At 36.3% G+C, this 21,910-nt stretch overlaps 1 protein-coding gene across 1 annotated transcript in view; it reads right to left on the bottom strand.

The window, feature by feature from the left end:
* Positions 1-21,910, bottom strand: part of QRFPR (pyroglutamylated RFamide peptide receptor) — a 56,497-nt gene that overhangs the window by 12,259 nt on the left and 22,328 nt on the right. The window contains exon 2 of the mRNA XM_011996776.1: positions 1,508-1,666. Coding sequence (XP_011852166.1) covers positions 1,508-1,666 — 159 coding nt within the window. The remainder of the gene's footprint in view (positions 1-1,507; positions 1,667-21,910) is intronic.

Below are 21,910 nucleotides of genomic sequence, written 5' to 3'. Positions count from 1 at the left end.
ACCTACAAAGAACTCAAACAAATTTACAAGAAAAAAACAAACAACCCCATCAAAAAGTGGGCAAAGGATATGAACAGACATTTCTCAAAAGAAGATTTAGCTATTATTTTCAAGCTATTTAAAATGACTTTGGCATTGCAAAGCCTGCAGGGGTTCTTTCTGTAATTCCACAGCCCAATACTGGCTAAATTCTTATAGCAGAAATAAATGTTTACTCATTCTTCTCAAGTGAGATATTAGTAAAAATTGCTTTATTTGATTATCACATTAGTTGCTTGCTACACCTCTGGTTATTTGCTATATTAAATTCAAACCACTGTGAAGCACATTAAGGTTTTAAATGGCTCAATTATAATTACTGAATAGAGAAATGCTTCCATTTTACTGTGTTAGACCTTAGGGCATTGCTTCAAATTTACCATTTACCATGAGGTATGTGTTCATTGTGACTTGCTGACTCAGTAACAATTACAGCAAGCTGGCGATCCAGAAATGCCTAAAGCAAAAGTATGAAGTGGGTGGAATGTGCCTTTGCCAGGCATCCCCAGCACTCAGAACCCACTGTTCTCATGTACCGTGTCACTTTCTACCCTTGTGTACTCACCACAAGAGCAGCACCCCTGTTCTCCACTTTTCTAAAACCACATTTCCTGCTCCCTATCATTATCAACCTGCCTGGCCAGGTGCAGTGGCTTACACCTGTAATCCTAGTATTTTGGGAGGCCAAGGAGTACAAGGAGAGGCCGAGGGGGAATGGCTTGAGCCCAGGAGTTCAAGATCAGCCTGGGAAACATAGAGAGACCCCGTTCCTACCAAAAATAAAAAAATTAGCTGCGTGTGGTGGTGAGAACCTGTGGTCCCAGCTACTTGGGAGGCTGAGGTGGGAAGATCATTTGAGCTTGGGCGGCTGAGGCTGCAGTGAGTTGTGATCACACTACTGCACTCCAGCCTGGGCTACAGAATGAGACCTTGCCTAAAAAAGAAAAAAAAAATCGACCTGCCCTTGTTAGCTTAACTTAGAGTCTTCTTATCTCAAGTTGATAATTCCCAGCTGGGCGTAGTGGCTCATGCCTGTAATCACAGCACTTTGGGAGGCTGAGGCAGGAGGATCACTTCAGCCCAGATATTTGAGACTAGCCTGGACAATGTAGTTGACACTCTGTCTCTAAAGAAAAAAGAAAAAGATGACAGTTCTCAATCTAATGAACGTTAATGTGGCATTGCCACTGATAGGTTGTCTTAGATTCACCGAACGTAGTGCTCAAACATTAAAGACGTAAACTGAAAATGTATATCCAAAACGATACATTTTCAGTGCTGACGTTAGCCTAAAAGAGAGATGGTGTGGAGGTGGAGGCAAACAGGGAAAGCACTGAAACTCTGAAATTATATTCCAATGCCTACAAGTTAGATAAGAAGCTACTCTTCTAGTTTAAAAATATGGTTCTCTTTATTCTGTAATGAAAAATGTCACTCACGCTGCCATTGGCACATCCAGTGGCCTCACCTAGCATTGTGAAAGCCCTTCGGTTGGTGTATTGCCACTTCATTTTAAAAGGATGCACAAGTCCCTGGTGCCTTTCCACAGCAATACAGGTCATAGTGAGGATTTCTGTCACAACAGCGGTAGACTGGACAAATGGCACCATCTTGCAAATGAAAGCACCTGCAGCAAAGAAATAGGACAAATCATACATCAAAACAAAAAGAATAAAGGTTTCATCTGTGTCTTTGTAATTATCACAATCAGTTCATTCTGAGCCTCTGCCAAAAAGTTTGATAACTGTAATTACACTGTAGACACAAAATAATTGAAAAATGTTGCACTGGCTTATCTTTCTCCCGCTAACTGAATTCTACGTTCCTAAATGCTATGCAATTATGTATAATAAGACAATGAGAGGACAAATCCGTATCTAGCCATAGAAACAGTGGAAAAAAAGCAATATGACCTTTGCTTGGGGAAGGGCAAAGTCATTGTGAACTGGCCGCCTGGGCTCTACATTACAGAGTAATCTTTGACTCTCGGTTTTCTTTTGGCTTCCTGTCAAATCACAATGAAGGAATAGTTCTCATCAAAGACTCCCATATTTCTTCTTTTATCATTTATTCTCCTTTGGCTCCCTGTCTAAGACTTTATATATGTTTTACACCATTATACTCCAAACTGATTTTACTTTCTCTAATGCAATGGTCTCAAATTGGTAGCCACTATGCAAGATTTGGCTTGAAAACATGCTTTATTTGGTTTACATAACAGTTTAAAATATTTGTCAATCTTTTAAAATGTTTATACTATCTATCTGGCCTCTTTACCATCTGGATTTGTGAGTCTTGGTCTGGCACCTCTGGTCTTGAACCCATGCTGCTGGCTGCTACCAAATTCATGATTCCCAGCTACCAGAGAATCACAAACTCAGGGAATATGAAGTTGGAAGACTCATCAGAGGTTATCTAGTCCTAGTTTATACCAAAAGCAGAAATTCTCTCTTCAACTTCTCTCCGAAATGCTCTGCTGAGCTCTGCTTAAATACAGGTTGAACATCTCTAATCCCAAAATCTGAAATGCTCTAAAACCCAAAGCTTTTTTGAGTGCTGATATGATGCCACAAGTAGAAAATCCCACATCTTCCCTCATGTGACAAGTCACAGCCAAAACACACAAAATTATTTAATATATTGTACACAACTACCTTAAGGCTATGTGTGTAAGGTATATAAGAAGCATAAATGAATTTCATGTGTAGACTTCGATCTCATTGCCAAGATATCTTATTATGTCTACAAATATTTCAACATTCCAAAAAATCTGAAATCTCAAACACCTCTGGTCTCAAGCATTTCAGAGAAGGAATACTCCATGGGAGGTCTCCTTACTTTCATAGCCCTGCTTCAGGTCTTTGCATGGCTTTTCCAGCTCCTTGGAATGCTCTTCTCTGAGATGACTCCCCCACATCCTTCCCTGAAGTCTGCTTAAATGTCACTGTGATGGCTAACTCTTTGTGTCCAGTTGACTGGCTTAAGGAATACCCAGACAGATAGAAAAATGTACTTCTGGGTATGCCTGCGAGGGTGAGAAGAGATGAGCATTTGAATCAGAAATGAGTGGAGAAGATCCTCCCTTCCCAGTGTGGTTGGGCAGCATCCAATCCACTGAAGGCGTGAATAGAACACAAAGGCACAGGAAGGATGAATTTGCTCTCTACTGAAACTGGAACGTGCACCTTCCTCTGCCCTTTGACATCAATGCTCCTGGTTCCCACACACCTTCTGACTCAGACTGGGACCTACATACACAGCTCCCCAGGCTCTCGGGCCTGCAAGCTTGAACTGGACCTCCACCACTGGCTTTCCTGGGTATCTGGGTGGCAGATAGTGGGTCATGGAACTTCCCAGTGTCTGCAATTGAGTAAGCCAATCCCTCATAATTAATCTCTCCTAAATATCTCCAAATATCTTATTGGTTCTGTTTCTCTGTAGAGCCCTGATTAATACAGTCACCTTCTCAATAAGGCTGACCTACTCTAACAATCATATTTGTAATTGAGCCTGTCCCACTCCCTATCTCCTCTCATTCCTCATTTCTTTTATTCTACTTTTTTCCCATAACTCTTTCACATGCTAACATACTGATATATAATATATATGCTGCTAATTTATTTTTTATTTTTATTATTTTATTGTTTTATTATTTATTTACCTCTACTAAAATATAGATAATGCCCGAGCAATAATTTTTGTCTATTTGTTTCACTGATGTATTCCCAGCTTTAAGAATGGCAATACGGTAGGCCATTAATAAATATTCACTGAATTGAAAAGAACAAATGAATAGGAGGCTCGTCACTCCTAAAGGCATCCCATTCTATTTCAGAGAGGCGCTAATTTAAAAAAGTGCTTTTAAACTCCACTCATTTCTAGCTTTGTTCTCAGAGTCTCAGAACCAACCATGCTTTCCAAACAGTGGCTCCACATGTATTTGACAGAAGCCTTTCTGTCATTCCTGTCTTTCCTAGTTGTCTCAGCTGTTTCTCATTTGCTATGCTTTTCAGAGCTTTAAAAGGTGAATGGAGAAGGGAACCCCCATGGACCATGGCCATGCACTAGGCAGAAGGGAACTTACCAATGTTCAGGATATGGCTTGGCCAAGGCAGAAACTGTGGGACTGTATTGGCTCCCCAAGGCTGAACACCCTCTTCTGTGACTGAAACTGATGTTTACATCAGCCTTCTGTGCTGGACTTTTCAAATGATTGGCTTCTGTTGAACTTGAAATCAACTTGAAACGAACTGGATCACTTTAATAGAAATTTCGTTAACCCAAGACTCCCTTACCTCCTATCCTATGCCTAAGGGGAAAAACATACTTAGATATCACTCTAGATACTCCCTTCCCAATCCTTTTTGGGGGCTCCAAATGGCAACCCAAGAACCAATCCCACTCACTTCTATTCCTTGTTACAGTTTCCCAAGACAAAATCCTGTTCAACTTTAAGGCCCTCTTTTGTTTAGGAAGATGGTTTAGATGCCAACGGTGGGAATTTACTTTCAATGTTAATAAATTCCACTGTGTTTGAATAGTTACTATACTGTGAATAAATCAGTTTACCTCAAATCCTGGTTTGGATGTGATACTTGAATAAATGAATATGGGTATAAATTATTAATCTGCATATTTATTCTAGGTTTTATCTCTTTTCTTGCAAATTTAATCTGAACTTTTTCTATTGAGAAGAACCTTGTACTTTTAAACATTTTATAAACAATTTGGTTGAAAGGAAAGATATTTTAAATACTGCTATCCAAACAAAAGAGAATTTTTGCTGCATTCATTGTAGTGTTATCTCATTATAGTGTTATCCATCCCAAATATATTCAGTTTGTGTATTATAGCACAGGATGTCTGTCAATTGATTCATTGATATCAGGATACACTCTGATTCTGCTTTATCTGATCTCTTAGCCACTCTGAGCCTCAATTTCATCATTTGAAAAAAGGGATTAATAACACCCATCTGGTGCTGACGAGTTGATGGGTGCAGCACACCAACATGGCACAAGTATACATATGTAACAAACCTGCACATTATGCACATATACCCTAAAACTTAAAGTATAATTAAAAAAAAAAACAACACCCATCTGTCATAGGACTGATGTATTTCAAAACGTGACAAAAACACCTAATACTGGATACATTCTTTAATAAATGGCAGCTCTTTGATCATTGGGCAGCCCTATTAAAAGAATTAAGGTAAATACGATACACTTGGGGATGACATGTTCTTTGTGGATAAACTGACCATTAAAGAACACCTAATCTAATAACCTTATTTCCCAGAGAAAGACACTGCAGTTTAAAGAAGTTAAATGATGTGCTCATGTCCGCACATCTATTTATTGACAGAATGAGTCCAGGTTGTCTGACTCCAGTTCCTTCCGTTACGTCACCCTCACTTATCTTATGCCCAAGCTATGTGGCAGTTTTCTTGTCTACCTGCTCATAAATCATCTGTTTAATAACCCACCTGTGAATTTCACACCAAGCTGTAGTATAATCTGTCATTTTACCGTTTTAATAAATTTGGAACAGCATTTGCCCTATTCATTACTTCTGACATTTCTCCAACCAGCTCTCTAAGAAATTACTGACAGTGTTTCCTTGATCACATTTCCAAGTTTCTTCAAAGTTCTGTCATGTAATTTATCTAGGATGTAGGTTTGAGTTCTTTTAAAAATAGGTACATGCTCTTTTGCTATCTACTTACTTATCTTGGATATTTATTTTCATTCTAAACATTTGCCCTTTTTAGTTGAGAGAGCACTTTTCAAGGTCTAGAAGACTAAAACAAAATAAACATTGAAGAGTTCTGGTTTTTCTCTGCCCTTCATTAAGCCTGACTATCATCAAACCTCCCTTTCTTTTTCAGCTTCTTGTTCTGGTAATCTCTTTGTTAGCTCTTCAGTCAGCTTATTCTACCTTTTATCTTTCCCAGTGTGAACTGTATAGGTCTAAATTATTCGTAAGAATGTGTCTTGTGAAATTTCTTCCCGTAAACATGGTAACTTTAAACTGGGATAATCCTACATTCCCTGCAAAGGGCACTGTTTACTTGGGATGTCCTTCTTTTTTTTCCTTACAGGACAATCAGATGTTAATATCAAAGCTGTGCTTCTTAAAGTCAGCCTGGAATGGGTGTTTCTCATATTTTGATATTCCAGCATCCACCTCACTTCTCCAAATGGCAACATGATTTCTTTTTAGAATATTAACTCTCCCCCACTGTGGGCAGGTTAGGTAAGAGCTCCTACTTAGGAGGACAAAGCAGTAATAGGTGAGATCCCTTTTAGTGTTGAAAGGTTGAATGCAGATGAAAGAGAGATTTGGGGAGGTGTGGTCACGTGCTCACCAGATCATAAGTGCTAACAGGTCACTGCTGAGTTATGGCTACTGAACTCTGAGGTCCCTTGGTCGCTTTCTGTTGTAGATCCATTCGTTCAGCTTCACACTGATCCTGTGAGCCTTCAACATCCTTCCAATACATTCCCTTCTCTTGAGCTACTTAGCTATCAACTGTTGCTTGCAACGAAGTAGAATTATTTGATATACTTCTCTTTTGCTACCTTATTCTCTGGAAGGTAGGTTTTTTAAAATGTAGCGTACTATGGGCTATATTCTCTCTGTGTGTACTGTTAACTCTAAGATTAGACAGTCCTCAATCCTACTACTACAGTTTGCCTCCACTGCTGCTTCCATTTCTACTATGTCTGACTCTTGGGATACAGGCTACAATTATTTTATTTTGCCTACTGGATTAGGAACAATTGCTTTGGTTTAATATCTGCTGCCTTCAATTTCCAACTTTAACACATTTATATAACTTTATTGTGCAAAACATGAACCTTTTGCTCTCACTGAGAATGGGGTTCACTCTCCTATCCACTCAGCCACCACCACACAGAGCAAGTCTCAATTCAAAGAGAAGCAAGACTACATTATTTCTAAACATGATGTTTGAAAATTGAAAACAGTTTGGGCAGTGTTTGTATTCACTTTAGTGTGTAACAGTGACTTTAAAAAGGATCTGAATGGAAAGAACAGAATGAAAAATAAAACAGTCTTTAACCGTAGAGAAGATTAAAAACATTATTAATTTAGAAAATGGTATAATGAGGTATAATTGCATGAAAGTATCTAATGATAAGAACTACTCTGAATAATTGTTCCAAGGTTATTGAAAAACAAGTGAATAGACACATTGCAGTTTCATAAAGGAAAGGTTACTTGATGCAACCACTATTTGAAATAATGGTCTAACAGATTATAAAACAAACTGGCATGTAATTACCTTAATTTCATGTACCCAATAAAAAAATCATATTCAAACAGTCTATGCCTCCTTGTCCCAATACAACCTGTAGGTTTCTAGTTGCATCTAACGTGTTTCATAATTAAGCAGCTTCTAATGAGCAAATTTACCAAATCTTGAATCCTATTTCACTCCCCTCAACCACATCCTGTTGTAGAAGAGTAGGAAACAAGTTAAATATAGTCAAGATTAGAACTGTTCTACAAGTGTGGCTGAGAACCACACAAGAACAGACCTATGGACTTCTTCAACTGGAAAGCCCTTCCAGAGAAGATCTAGACTTGTGGCTCCATCAGTGTTCCAGGGAGCACTATATTTCTACACGGTGCTGTAGGAGTTGCCTACAGAGAGGGGCAGGCCAAATGTGAAGAGGCAGAGAGGGCTCCAAGCTCCAGCCCTGCATCAACTAAAGCAGCTCCAACTGTATATAGCATAATTTGCTGGGGTCCCAGCATCTAAAGCATCTGCAATTTTAAGGAATATTTTATAAGACCCCAAAGTAGACTCATCTGATATACACTGGAATATTCTGCTGATTTAAACTGTAAAGACTAAAGATGAGAACCTTAATTGCTAAATATTTTTAAAATAGATGTACGGTTGGCCTCTTCTAAAATCTCAGCCCTCCCAATAATTATTCCTATTATGCATAATACCATTACAAAGCACTCCAAGTGATTATCTTGTGACTTAGAAACTTTCCACTAACACTTTTATCTGTATAACAGGAGAGAGGGAAAAATTTTATCCAGAGGAAGGAAAATCTAGCTCAGGGAAAAGTGGAAGACAAGAGAAGAGGCTGAAGGAAACTCAGCTTCTGATGAGTGAAGGGAAATGGAGAAAAGTCCTATGGCTGCCAGGTGCCGAAAGAAAGATGAGTAAAGAGACTGCAGTGGGAAACTTACAGGTGAAGAAGATGAGCCATTTTTTCTCTAGGATTCTTTCTGGATTCATAAAAGGAGACAGAGGTTGCCCTGCTGGCCCTGAGGGGGACACTTACCTCATTCTATGTATGTACCACAGTCGGTTTAACTATTCATCACAGGAGGATATCTGGGTTGATTCCAGTTTTTGACTTACAAATAAAGCAACTGTTTGTGTACAGGTTTTCGGTGATTTTCGTGTCTTTGGATAAATGCTCAAGAATGTAATTTCTGAGTTGCATGGTAATCATATATTGTTTTAGAAGAAACTACCAAACTCTTTTCCAGAGTAGTATCATCTTACATTCTTGCTGGCAATGTATAATTGATTCCATTTCTCTACATTCTCACCAGCATTTGGTGTTGTCTCTAATTTTATTTTCACCATTCTGATAGCTGTGTAGTAATATATCACAGTGGTTTTCATTTGCATTTCCCTGATGGCTAATAATGCTGAACATCGTCTCATGTGCTTATCTGTTATCTTTATATCCCCTTTAATGAAATGTTTCTTCATATCTTTTCTTTATTTTCTGACTAGACTGCCTTTTTACTGTTGAGTTTTGAGAGTTCTTTGCATATTGTAGACACTAGTCCTTTTTCAGATAGGTGCTTTTTAAATATTTTCTCTCAGTCCGTAGCTAGTCATTTCATCTCTTCACATGGGCTTTCATAGAGCAAGTGTTTAATTCTGATGAGGTTCAGTTCATGAATTGTTCCTCTTATGCACTGTGATTTTAGTGTCAGTTAAAAATTCTGAGAACTCTGTGTCTAGTTCTAAACTTTTCTCATAAAAAAAAAAGTTTTATAGTGTTACATTTACATTTAAGTCTACATAATACATTTTGAGTAAAATGTTGTATAAGGCATGAGATTTACTTTAAGGTTTTGTTTGCTTGTTTTGACCTATAAGTTTGCATTTGCTCCAATACTATTTGTTGAGTAGGCTATCCTTTCTCCACTGAATGGCACCTTTGTCAAAAAATCAGTGGACTACATGACGTAGATCTATTTCTGGGTCCTCTATTCTGTACCATTGATCTATGTCTATTCCTCCACCAACACCACATCATCTTGATTATTTTATATACTTAGTAAGCCTTAATATTGGGTAGGGTGATTTCTCTCACTTCGTTCTTCTTTATCAACATGGTTTTAGCTATTCTAGGACCTATGTCTATTCACATAAATTTTAGAATAAGCTTCTCTACACTTACAAAAATTCTTGCCCAGATTTTAGGAGAAATTACATTAATCCTATAGATCTATTTTGGGAAAACTGGCATCTTTAATATGTTGAATCTTCCAATCCACAAACACAGTGTCTCTCCATTTATTTATGTATTCTTTAATTTCTTTCATCAGCATTTTTGTAATTCTTAGCATACAGAATTTATACAAATTTTGGTAAGTGTGTGTCTAAATATTTTATTTTCTTTGGAGTAATTTTAGGTGGTATTGTATTGCTCATTTCAGTTTCTGCATGTCACCTGTTAATGAAACGGGAAAAGTCCCCTTGTCCCCCTCACAGGGCCTGTGATGGGGTTGTGGCTCGATTCTTCAGTACCCTGCTGCTCAAAACCCATGGAGGGAGCAGGCAGATGGGCAGGTCATGGGGCTCTGACCCCATGGCAGTGTCTAGGGATGAATGTTTACAGCTCCTGAAGCCCTACTGGGCATGTGCTACAGGGTCCTCTTTTAGTTTTGCCCTTTGTAGGCAGCTTGTGTTAGTCAGCTCAATTAGATCCTCTGCCTTATCACAAGGACAGAGGGCTTTCTGTATCCCGGGATTCTTGCCTTGGTATACTGAAGAATTGGATCACCTGTGGGCTTGGAGAATGAGTGCAAGGATTTTTATCGAGTGATAGCTCTTGGTGAAGTGGATGGGGAGGCCAGAACGGGGATGGAGTGGGAAGGTGGTTTTCCCATGGAGTTGAGTCATGGGCTGTCATCTCACTGCTCTGGCCAAACTCTGCAGTTGTTTTGCTGGCTGGTTGCCCGCTGGCATCTGCTGGTGCATGGCCGTGTGCTCTTAGGCTGGTGTGCTCCTTTCAACTTCCAGCTGCTTGTGTCTTTTTCCACTAGTGTGTTCCTTTTGATGTCCAGCTGTTTGTGTCTGTGCCCACTAGGGTCTCAGGGTTTTTATAGGCACAGGATGAGGGTGTGGCAGGTCAGGGTGGTCTTGGGAAATGTACCATTTGGGCACAAAACCAGAAATGCCTGTCCTCACCTAGGTCCATAGGCACAGACCTGGGGGCGGAGCTCTAGCCAGGGACCACTCCTTCCCTTCCCAGCACTTCCCTGCCCCTCTTCCTGTATCATTAATCTATAGAAATGTGATTGTGTCTTTATCTTATGTGCTGTGACCTTGCTGAACTCACTTATTACCTCTAGGTGTTTTTGTAGATTCTTTGGACTTTTCTACATAGAAAATAATGTCATCTGCAAATATAGATACTTTTGTTTCTTCCTTTCCAATCTGCATATGTCTTACTTATTGTCCTTTCTCTTAGTGGCTTCTACTTTGAGTGCAGTTTTGCATAAGAGTGGTGAGAAGCAGACATCTTTGCCTTGTTCTCAATCTTAGAAGAAAAACATTCAGTCTTTCACCATAAAATATGATGTTAGCTGTAGGTTTCTTGTAATGCTGTTATCAAATTGAGAAATCGCCTCTGTATTACTAACTTGCTGAGAATTTTTATCATGGATGAGTGTTGAAATCTGTCAAGTGTTTTTCTTTGTTAATTGGTGTAATCATATGATTTTTCTTCTTTAGCTTGATGGATATGGTAGATTACACTGAGTTTGGAATTTGAGCCAGCCTTGCATACCTGGAATAAATCCTACTTCATCATGATGTATAATCTTTCTTATACATTGTTGGATTCTGTCTGGCATTATATTGATATTTTGTATGCCAGAGTTCATAAGAGCTATTGGTTTGCAGCTTTCTTTCTATTGAACTATCTTTCTCTGTTTAAGCGTCAAGGCAATGAAGGCCTCATAAATTAAGTTGGGAACTATTTCTTCCAATTCTGTTTTCTGGAAGAGTTTGTGTAAAATTGGTGTTAACTCTTTTTTAAATGGCAAAATTTCCAGTGAAAGCACCTGGGCTTGGAAACTTCTTTCTTGAGAGCTTTTTAATTACAAATTCAATTTTTTTATCTCTTACATTAAAAATTTTTTATCAAAGAATTATGAGCATGTGGTTTAAAATCAGAAGGGCTACAATAAAAAAGAGTAAGTGTCTGCCTATTTCCCAACAACCACTTGTTTTTAATTCTACTGTTGGGGGCACTACAATCTCTAAATAAATTGCCTTATACAGCTTTTCTTTTGATTTATTGATTTCAGATGATATATGGATTACCTTCTTGGGTAGATGGGCTATTGGTTCACTTTTGTCATTTCCCACTGTTGCTTCTCCTACAGCTTCTAATTTTCTTACAGTTATAACACTGTCTTCAATAACTTATTTGGAAAGGTTTTAGGGGATGTATTTCTTAAATTCTAACATGTAGTTTCTTCTGCTTTGACTTTTAAAGTAATATATTAACACCCTCTTCGTTAGTCTATTAGCTTCCAACAGTTTATCTTGTCCCCCACTTGTGAGATGATACCTCATCTCTGTACCTCTCTCCTCCTATTTTTGCATTCTTCTTTCTCCAAATGTCTTTTATCTATACCTTTACATTTACTCTATCTAAAGACTGATAGCTTTTCATTCTGTTCTACAGCCATATTAAGTATTCTTCCCTTGGCCTACTTTGTAATTATAAAAGATTAAAACCATAAACAGCATTTTAATTACCATGACTAATATTAACTACAAAGCCAATGTGTATGTTTTAAACATATCTCCCTTTTAGTCACTTTATAGTCAAGATCCTTGTGAATATATTTATTGTTCTAAAGCATACCGTATTTTAATCGGCTTTTTATATGGATGTAACTTTTTTATAGAGTATTTTTGTTTATTTAATTTTTCCTAGAGTTTTGGGTTGTGTTTCTTTTTTCTAGTTGGAAGAAGCAGCATATATCTTCTTCACCACAGTATAGTAGTTTAGAGTATAGGCTCTAGAATTGGGCTGTCTGAGTTTGAATCATGGGTCCATCACTTGCTAACTGTGACCTAAGGCAAATTATCTTACCTCACTGTGTCTTGGGTTTTCTTATCTATAAAATATAAAAATAATAACAGTACTTCCCTCATAGGACTCTTGAAGGATTAAATGAGAAAACAAGCCTACTGTGTTTAGGCCAGTGTCTAGTACTATGTGAAAATGCATTAGCTATTCTTATTATTATCATCATCATTATCATTTTTACTATTACATCTCAACTTTTAACATCACACATATACTGCTTGGAATCAATTCCACTGTTTGTTATTTTAATACTTCTTTCTAGAAGACCACTGACTTCCAATTTTGATGACTGCAGGCTGTTTTGCTTTATTTTGTTTTTAATGATCACTCTACAGCTGTCATCATTAAATTCATTTTCAATCGATTTCTTCTCTGGTTTTTTTAATTTCATGTTTTTTCATTTCTTGTATTTTACCCATATTTTGCATAATATTTTTCAAGTAACTTCTTCAAAATAATAAGGAAAGTAAGTTATTTACATTCTTATATATCTTAAAATGGCTGTAGTTTGACCTAAATTCAACATCATCTGCCTTTAGAATGTTGAAGACCTTACTTTATTGACTTTTAGCATCCACTGTTGGTGCTAACCTGTCTATATTGTCAGCTTGATTTTTGCTCCCTTATAAATATCCTGGTTACTATTCGGAAGATTTTATTGATCTCTTTGTAACTAGAAGTCTGAACTGTTATGGGGATGTGTTAAAACACGTGTCATTTTTTTTTTTACTCTTTTTCCATAGCCCTGTGTGTACCTTTTACATTTGGCAACTCTCAGTCCTTTACCTCTGTGCTTTTCTTTGTGTCTTTAAGAAATAACTCCTATTGATCAGCTATTGGAATTCCTGAATTGATCCTCCTATGTTTATACCTTTTATATATAGATATAGATTCGCCTATTTGCCCCACATTATGGAGACGTTCTTGTTTTTGTCTTCCAACCCTTCTAATTTATGTATAATTTCAGCAATATTTTTACTTTCAAAAGCTTTTCTTGCTCTTAAAATATTTCTTTTCAAAGAAGCTTGTTCTTGATCTATGAAGTCAGTCTCATCTTAAATCCAGACACATACCCCCAATTTAATATCAGAAACCCATTCCTGAAAATGAGACAGTCTATATGGAAACGTGCCCTGGTCACCTATTTCCTTTTGTTTAAAAGGCCAAATTAAACTTCTAACAGATTTCATTAAGTATAACTAAAACATAGGAAAGCCAGCATTTAAAATATAATATCTTAAAATAATTGGTCTAATTGATTGCAAAACAATTAGAATGGTTATCAGATTGTTTGTATGCATGCTACTCTGTATCAGTAACATACCCACTTTTCATGGTACATCATAAATATTTTTTTCCAATAAAGCATAGCAATCAGCACACAGCAATTTATAAAGGCATTAGAAAGTGCAGGTAAAATTTACGATGAAAATAGGGCAATTACCTGGGATGACCCGTTACTCCTGAAGAAAAAAGCAAACTGGAAACTTGAGGAAAGTGGAAAGGGAAGGATGGTTAAAATGTAGTCATTGTCAAGGCCTATGGAAAGTGACATCATAGGTGAGCTGGATGACAAAAGGGCAATTTCATGCAAGAAACAGGCAGAGATTCTTTGTCATTTTCATTCTGGGGTAGGGACTTATAAATGATGAATGGATCTTCAGGGGATGCAAGTGTCATTTTAGGATGAAAAACTACAAAATCAAGCTTTACTTAACTCTCTTCAAGTTTATGTTCACAGATTTTTTTGCACAGTGTTATAAGAGTCAGGCACTCACAGTCCACCAAGTTCCAGGATAATATTTATCACTGTGTTTGTTTAGTCCCCATATTATTTTCAGCGAGCAGTGTCTGGTGGTTTGATTGAAGGCTCTCTCTGTTATCACTATGATCAACTATTTCAGATTGACATTCTGAACAAGTTTAGTACTTGATTACTCAGCATTACATTTAAAGAATTCATCAATATCTTTTTCAATCTCTTCTCAAAACAAATCTTCTTTGCAAGAGTAACAATGGCAAAGCATGGTTTACACTGAATAAAATGATATGATGCCTCTCTTAGTGTCAACATTCGGCACATGCATCCCTCTGTGAACACTAGGCATGCTTTTCAAAACACCTACTTGTGATTTTGATGTATTTGGAAGGTATTTTATTTTTGGAAGGTAGCTTGATATTTTCCCTATATATCATTTTGCTTAGAATATTAAATTATTGAGTTTAGGAACATAAATTTTCCTTATATAAATATCAGCTAAAAGGTTGCTGTTGAGTGATATATTCATTGCAGAAGTCTGAGACTTATAAACCAATACTAATTCCACCGGGAAAATTTCAAATGAGGAGACATTCTTCTTGATACGTCTGTATGTATAAAAATACTAATTAGAGTTTATTTCCAAATTCCCTTCTATGATTAACCATTTCTTCCGGGTTTCATTTATTCATTTGTTTTGTTCTCCTTTATTCTTGGGCTTAATTCCTGGGTGATGGGTTGATCTGTGCAGCAAACCACCATGGCATACGTTTACCTATGTAACAAACCTGCACATCCTGCACATGTACAATAAAAGAAAGAAGGAAAGAAAGCTTTCCTCAACTGTCTGACAATCCTTGGTTCTCCTTACATGTTTGAGAATGGGACAGCACGAAAGACCACTAGCTGCTCCGTGTACCGGTAGAAGCTGTCCCCTGGAAAGCTTTGACTTAGGATGAGTGGGTCTTGATACTCTGCGTCTCACAAATTTCAAACTTTTAGGTTTTACTTTGTGGAGTCACAGCTCATATGAATTCTGTAGTTCCCTTCAGAGTGCTTCCTTCAATTACTTTATAAGAATTGTTTGTGTGTATATTTGCATTAAAAACAAGTTCCCCAGTATACAATTATGTCTATACTGGTATTTTTCTTCTAATTTTCATTATTTTAATAGCTACAAATACAACCTCAGAAAGGTAACTGAGTTGCTTAAACTTTCCACTAATGACAAAAATTAGATTTTCAAATAATAGAATAAAATGAGCCTGGGTTAAACATAAGGACAGTAAAGCAGAAATCAGAAATAATGGGGTTTCATTATGTTCATGTTAAAATAACCCATTGTGAAGTAATAATGGAAGGAATATTTTTGTATACTAGGAAAGAAATGGAAAAACTTTAGGCATTAGAAAGAATTTCTTGAATGTGAAGGTAATCAGGCAGCAAAGCATACTATAAAGTGAACTTCCTCAGAAATGCTTAATAAAATACTAGGAGCACTTATGTAATTTATGTACTCAGTTGTTCACCAAAGATATAACTCCAAGTTAGTATAAACTAATGTAAAAAAAAAAAAAGCAGAATGGTTAAATAAATTGGGATATGCCAATATAATGCAAATCATTCAATCATTAATAATCTTTCAAAAGATATTTAACAATGCAACCAAAAAATGAAATTAAACAGTAAACAATATATTCATGTACAGACGTATACAAACACTAAAAGGTTTCTATTTTTCTTAAAATGTATGTGGGAAAAATTTAAATAACTAAATGTAATGCACTGATGTGATCATCATAATTCTCTCTGGCTGTTGGAGTAAATATTTTTTTGTTTTCTTTACATGTATTTGTTCTATACATTCATTGGAACATTTTGGATTATGAGTTAAAAATTCAACTGGTTTAAACAATAAGGGAAATGTATTATCTAACATAAAAATAATTTCAGAGGTAGGCCAATAACAGGGTCATAAATGCCACAGCTGAATGGCTTCACTACAGTTCCGAGTTCTCTCCACTGGATTTCTTTGTCCTCCTCAGTGTGGTTTGCTTTGTCCTTATGATTGTCACTTTGGCAAATAAGATGACTGCAGTATCTCCAAGCACTGCATCTCAAACAAGATTCAAAGACCAGAAGTGGAAAACAAAGAATATACTTTCTCAAGCCCTTCATAAAAGTAAGGAAAACCTCAGACTTTATGGCCAGAATGGATTACATGCCCATTTAAAAAAATCATCATTGATAAGGGGAATTGAAATTAACACACTGGCCTACTTTTTTAAAGTTATTTTTAGTTATTGTGAACACATAATGGTTACACATATTTATCAGGTATTTATCAGGTACATGGGATGTTTTGATACAGGCATACAATATGTAATGATCAAATCATGATCACTGGGGTATTCATCACCTCAAGCATTTATCACTTCTTTGTGTTAGGAACATTCCAATTCCACTCTTTTAGTTATTTTAAAATACACAATAAATTATTGTTAAACATAGTCACCCTATTGTACTACCAAATACTACATTTTATTCATTCTATTTGTGTTTTTATATCCATTAACCATCCCCCTCTTTATTACTCTTTCACACTACCCTTCCTCTGGTAACTATCATTCTACTCTATCTCCAAAATTTCATTTTTTTTCAGTTCCCACATATGAGTGAGAACATGTGATATTTGTCTTTCTGTGCCTGCCATATTTCACTCAACACAATGCCCTCCAGTTTCATCTATGCCGTTGTGAATAACAGAACTTCATTTCCTTTTATGGCTGAATAATATTCCATTGTGTGCATGTACCACATATTCTTTATCAATTCATCCATCGATGGATATTTAGGTTGATTCCATATCTTGGCTATTGTGAAGAGTGCTGCAGTAAACATGGGAATGCAGCTACCTCTTCAATATATTGATTTCCTTTCTTTTGGATGTATACCCAGCAGTGGGACTGCTGGATTTTATGGTAGTTTTATTGTAAGTTTTGTGAAGAACCTCCACACTGTTTTACATAGTAGCTATGTTAATTTACATTTCTGCCAACAGTGTATGAGGTTTCTGCTCTCTCCCCATCCTGACCAGCATTCATTATTGCCTATCTTTTGGATGAAAGCCATCTTAACTGGGGTAAGATGTTATCACATTGTGGTTTTCATTTGTAGTTCTCCAATGTTAGTGATGTTGAGCATTTTTTTCATATAACTGTTGGCCACTTGTCTGTCTTCTTTTGAGAAATATCTATTCAGATCTTTTGCCCATTTTAAATCAGACTATTTCCTATTAAATTGTTTGAGCTCCTTCTATATTCTAGTTTTTAATCCTTTGTCAGATGGGTATTTTGCAAATATTTCCTCCCATTCTGTAGGTTATGTCTTCACTTTGTTGATTGTTTCCTTTGCTGTGCACAAGCTTTTTAGCTTGATGTGATCCCATTTGTCCATTCTTGCTTTGGTTGCCTGTGCTTTTGAGGTTTTACTCAAGAAATCTTTGCCCAGATCAATGTTCTGGAGTGTTTACCCAATGTTTTCTTCTAGCTATTTTACACTTTTAGGTCTTAGATTTATGTTTTTAATCCATTTTTGATTGATGTATGATGGAGAGAGATAGGGATCTAGTTTCATTCTTCTGCATATTGATAACTAGTTTTCCAGCATCACTTATCGAAGAGACTGTCCTTTCCCTAGTATATGTTCTTGGTACCTTTGTCAAAAATAAGTTGACTGCAAATACATGAATTTATTGCTGGGTTCTTCATTCAGTTCAATTGTTCTATGTGTCTGTTTTTCATGCTAACACCTTGCTATTTTGACTCCTATACTTTTGTAGTATAATTTGAAGTCAGATAATGTGGTTTCTCCACCTTTGTTCTTTTTGCTCAGGATGGCTTTGGCTATTCTGGATCTTTTGTGGTTCCACATAAATTTTAGGATTGTTTTTTTCCATTTCTGTAAAGAATGCCGTTGATATTGTGAGAAGGATTGCATTTAATTTGTAGATTGCTTTAAGCAGTATGAACACTTTTAATAATATTGATTCTTCCAACCCATAAACATGGCATATTTTCCATTTTTTGTGTACATTTGCTTCAGTTTTTTCACCAATGTTTTATAGTTTTCATTGTAGAAATCTTTCACTTCTTTGGTTATGTTTATTCCTAGATATTTTATTTTATTTGTAGCTACTGTAAATGGGATTACTTTTTTGATTTCTTTTTCAGATTGTTTGCTGGTGGCATAAAGAAATGCTACTGATTTTTGTATGTTGATTTTGTATCCTGCAATTTTACTGAATTTGTTTATCAGTTCTGATAGTTTTTTGGTGGAGTCTTTAAATATTTTTAAAATTTCAGATCATATCATCTGTAAACAAGGATAATTTGACTTTTTCCTTTTCAATTTGGATGTCATCTGTTTCTTTCTCTTGTCTAATTGCTCTGTCTAATACTTCTATTTCTATGTTGAAAAAAGAGGTGAAAGTGAGCATCCTTGTCATGTTTCAGATCTTAGAGAAAAGGCTTTCAGTTTCCCCATTCAGTATGATACTTGTTGTGAGTGTGTCATACATGGTTTCTGTCATGTTGAATATGTTCCTTCTATGTCCAATTTTTTGAGAGATTTTATCATAAAAGAATGTTGCATTTTATCAAATGCTTTTTTTGGTATCTATTGAAATGATCATATGGTTTTTGTCCTCCATAGTGTTGATATGATATACACCATTGATTGATTCGCATATGTTGAACTATCCTTGCATCCCAGAAATAATGATCCCACTTGATCATAATGAATCATCTTTTTAATGTGTTGTTGAATTTGGTTTTCTAGTATTTTGTTAGAGGTTTTTGCATCTATGCTAATCAGGGATATTGGCCTGTAGTTTTTCTTTTTTGGTTGTGTCTTTGTCTGGTTTTGGTTTTGGGATTATACGGACCTTGTGGTATAAGTCTGGAAGTATTCCTTCCTCTTTGATTTTTTTGGAACAATTTGAGTAGAATTAATATTAGTTCTTCTTTAAGTGTTTGGTAGAATTCAGCAGTAAAGCCATCAGGTCCTGGACTTTTCTTTGATGAAAGACTTTTTATTACTGCTTTTATCTCATTATTTGTTGCTGGTCTATTTGGCTTTTGGATTTCTTCATGGTTCTATCTTGGTAGGTTATAGGTGTCTAGAAATTTATCCATTTCTTCTAGGATTTCTAATTTATTGTCATACAGTTGCTCATAACAGTCTCTAATGATCATCTGAATTTCTGTTGTATCAGTTGTAATGTCTCCCTTTTTGTCTCTTGTTTTATTTGAGTCACTCTCCTTTTCTTAGTCAGATTAAAGGTTAGTTGATTTTGTTTATCTGTTCAAGAAAGCGATTTTTCATTGATCTTTTGTGTTTTTTAAAAGTCTCAATTTCATTCATTTCTGCTCTGATCTTTGTTATTCCTACGTTCTACTAATTTGGGGTTTGGTTTACTTTTGCTCTTCTAGGTCTTTGAGATACATTAGTAGATTGTTTATTTGAAGATTTTCTACTTTTCTGATATAGGATTTCATTACTTTAAATTTCTCTCTTAACACTGCTTTTGATATATTCCATAGGTTTTGGTATGTTCTGTTTCCGTTTTCATTTGTTTTAAGAAATTTAAAAAAAAAAAAAAACCAAAACTTAAAAATCAGCACTTAAAAAAAACTTAATCAGCACTAGGGGGCAACCCAAGAGTACTGCAGACTCCTAGATACACTGCTTTGATGGAATTGGGTAAGATAATGAAGAATGCCTGAGCTACCAGACAAAATCTCTAGCTCTCCTCTCTCTCTTTCTCCCAATCAGAAGGATAGTCTCCATTATGGGCTGCCTGGAACTAGGGGAGAAGTGATGCAAGCACTCCCATGGCCTGCATAGCTGGCACTATACTGGGTCACACCTGAAGCCAGCATAGTATTGGGTCTTGTCCAGGGTCTCTGAATCCTCCTGCTTGGCTCCGCTAGGGCTGAGAGGTGGTCCTATTCTTTCTTGAAGAATATACGAATATACCCACCCAATACCTTGATCATACCAGGTTTCCCTTAGCAAGGCATAATATCAAACAAGGCCTAAATAAAGAGTTACTCTATGCTAATGCACAGGGTGTTTGTATGAGTTTCCTACTGGTGCTGTAGCAAAGTACCACAATCTTAGTGACTTAAAACAACACAAATCTATATGTTACAATTATGGAGGTCAGAAGTTTGAAACGGGTCAATAGGGCTGTGTTCTCTCTAGAGGCTCTAGGGGAGAATTCATTTCCTTGCCTTTTCTAGTTTCTAGAGGTTGTCTGCCTTCCTTGGCAGACAAGAGAGGATCATTGCCCATATGATAACAATAGCATATTATTAATTAAATGCCATGGACCTGAGATTCTAAGAGAGAGCATAAAAGCAAGAATAGTCAACAAAGTGGGGAGTGGAACAGAGAGAGAGAAAGAAGGCAGTCAAATATTTCTGCAAGAGAGATAAGGTAAAAAAAAAAAAAAAATTAAAGCCATAACCAGGAATTCAGACCAGTACCTATCTGCTGATCCAAACAGTAACTACCAGTTACATTTCCAGCAGTTACTCAAAGGCAGATATTCAGATTCCCTCCCAATTAAACTCCCTTCCCCTACATGGAGAATTCTAAGACCTAGTGCCAGATTCCAGGCCCTAGAAAGCACTGGTTCTTGACTTAGCTATATGTCGGAATAACCGGGGAGCTTTAAAAGAAATTGATATTTAGATCCACTCTGCAAGATTGTGAATTTTAGGGTATGCTTGGGGACTTAGGCTTTTTAAAGTTCCCAGGTGATTTAAATAGGCAGTAAAGCTCAAGAACTACTGGGCCAGAGAATGGATTTGAGAGAGAGCCCTCACTTCAAGGTCTACGTTTCTAACACTGCTTCCAACTGAAGAGGTTAAGGGGCTTCAGGGGGAGAGGATATTCTTTGTCTTTCACTCAGATTTATTTTATATTCTATCTTCTCTTTCATTCACATATTTGTTCATTCACTCACCTATGTGTCATACACTACTCCAGGCTCTTTAAATACAGGCTGTGCAACATATATACTCTCCCACCTCCTCTTCCTAAAAGGAGACTAGACATGAAACAATATGTCACAGATAACCATAAAATTACAAAGTAGTATTCAAAGCAATTCTCTTTGAATACAGTCAAAACACTTTTTTAAAAAGCAAAAAGCTGGGTTAAAGTTGATTGTGAGATGACAAAAGAAAACCATGCCTTAAAGTAATAATAGCCGGTAATACCTAGAATGTTGTTTATTGCTTATTGTCTGCATTATAAGAGATACCTACACTGGTAGACTGGTAAATGTTAATAAGCAACTCTTCAAGTTAAAAAGAAAGACCTTGCTTTGTAATGTTTGCTAATTTTCTGATGTAAATACTCCTGCCAGAGCCAATTTCAAAACTACCAACACAATATCAGTGAATGTGGAGTTCAGAAGAGATGTACACAATCAGCTCTCATGGGTGGTACAAACTAGCACAAGCATGCCATTGGCTATCTGATAAAGTTCAAATAAACGATAACTGAAAAGAATTCCAACTTGTATACATATTTTATTTATTTATTTTTGTTTTGTTTTCTCCTCTATTATTTCTTTGTTTCTGAATCATTTTCTTTTTTCTTCTTCTTCTTTTTTTTTTTTTTTTAACTTTAAGTTCTA

The sequence above is a fragment of the Mandrillus leucophaeus genome, unplaced genomic scaffold, assembly GCF_000951045.1.
Source record: "Mandrillus leucophaeus isolate KB7577 unplaced genomic scaffold, Mleu.le_1.0 Scaffold523, whole genome shotgun sequence".
Taxonomy (NCBI): domain Eukaryota; kingdom Metazoa; phylum Chordata; class Mammalia; order Primates; family Cercopithecidae; genus Mandrillus; species Mandrillus leucophaeus.
The sequence above is the reverse complement of the archived record's forward strand: the minus strand, read 5'-3'. Positions and strand labels throughout refer to the sequence as shown.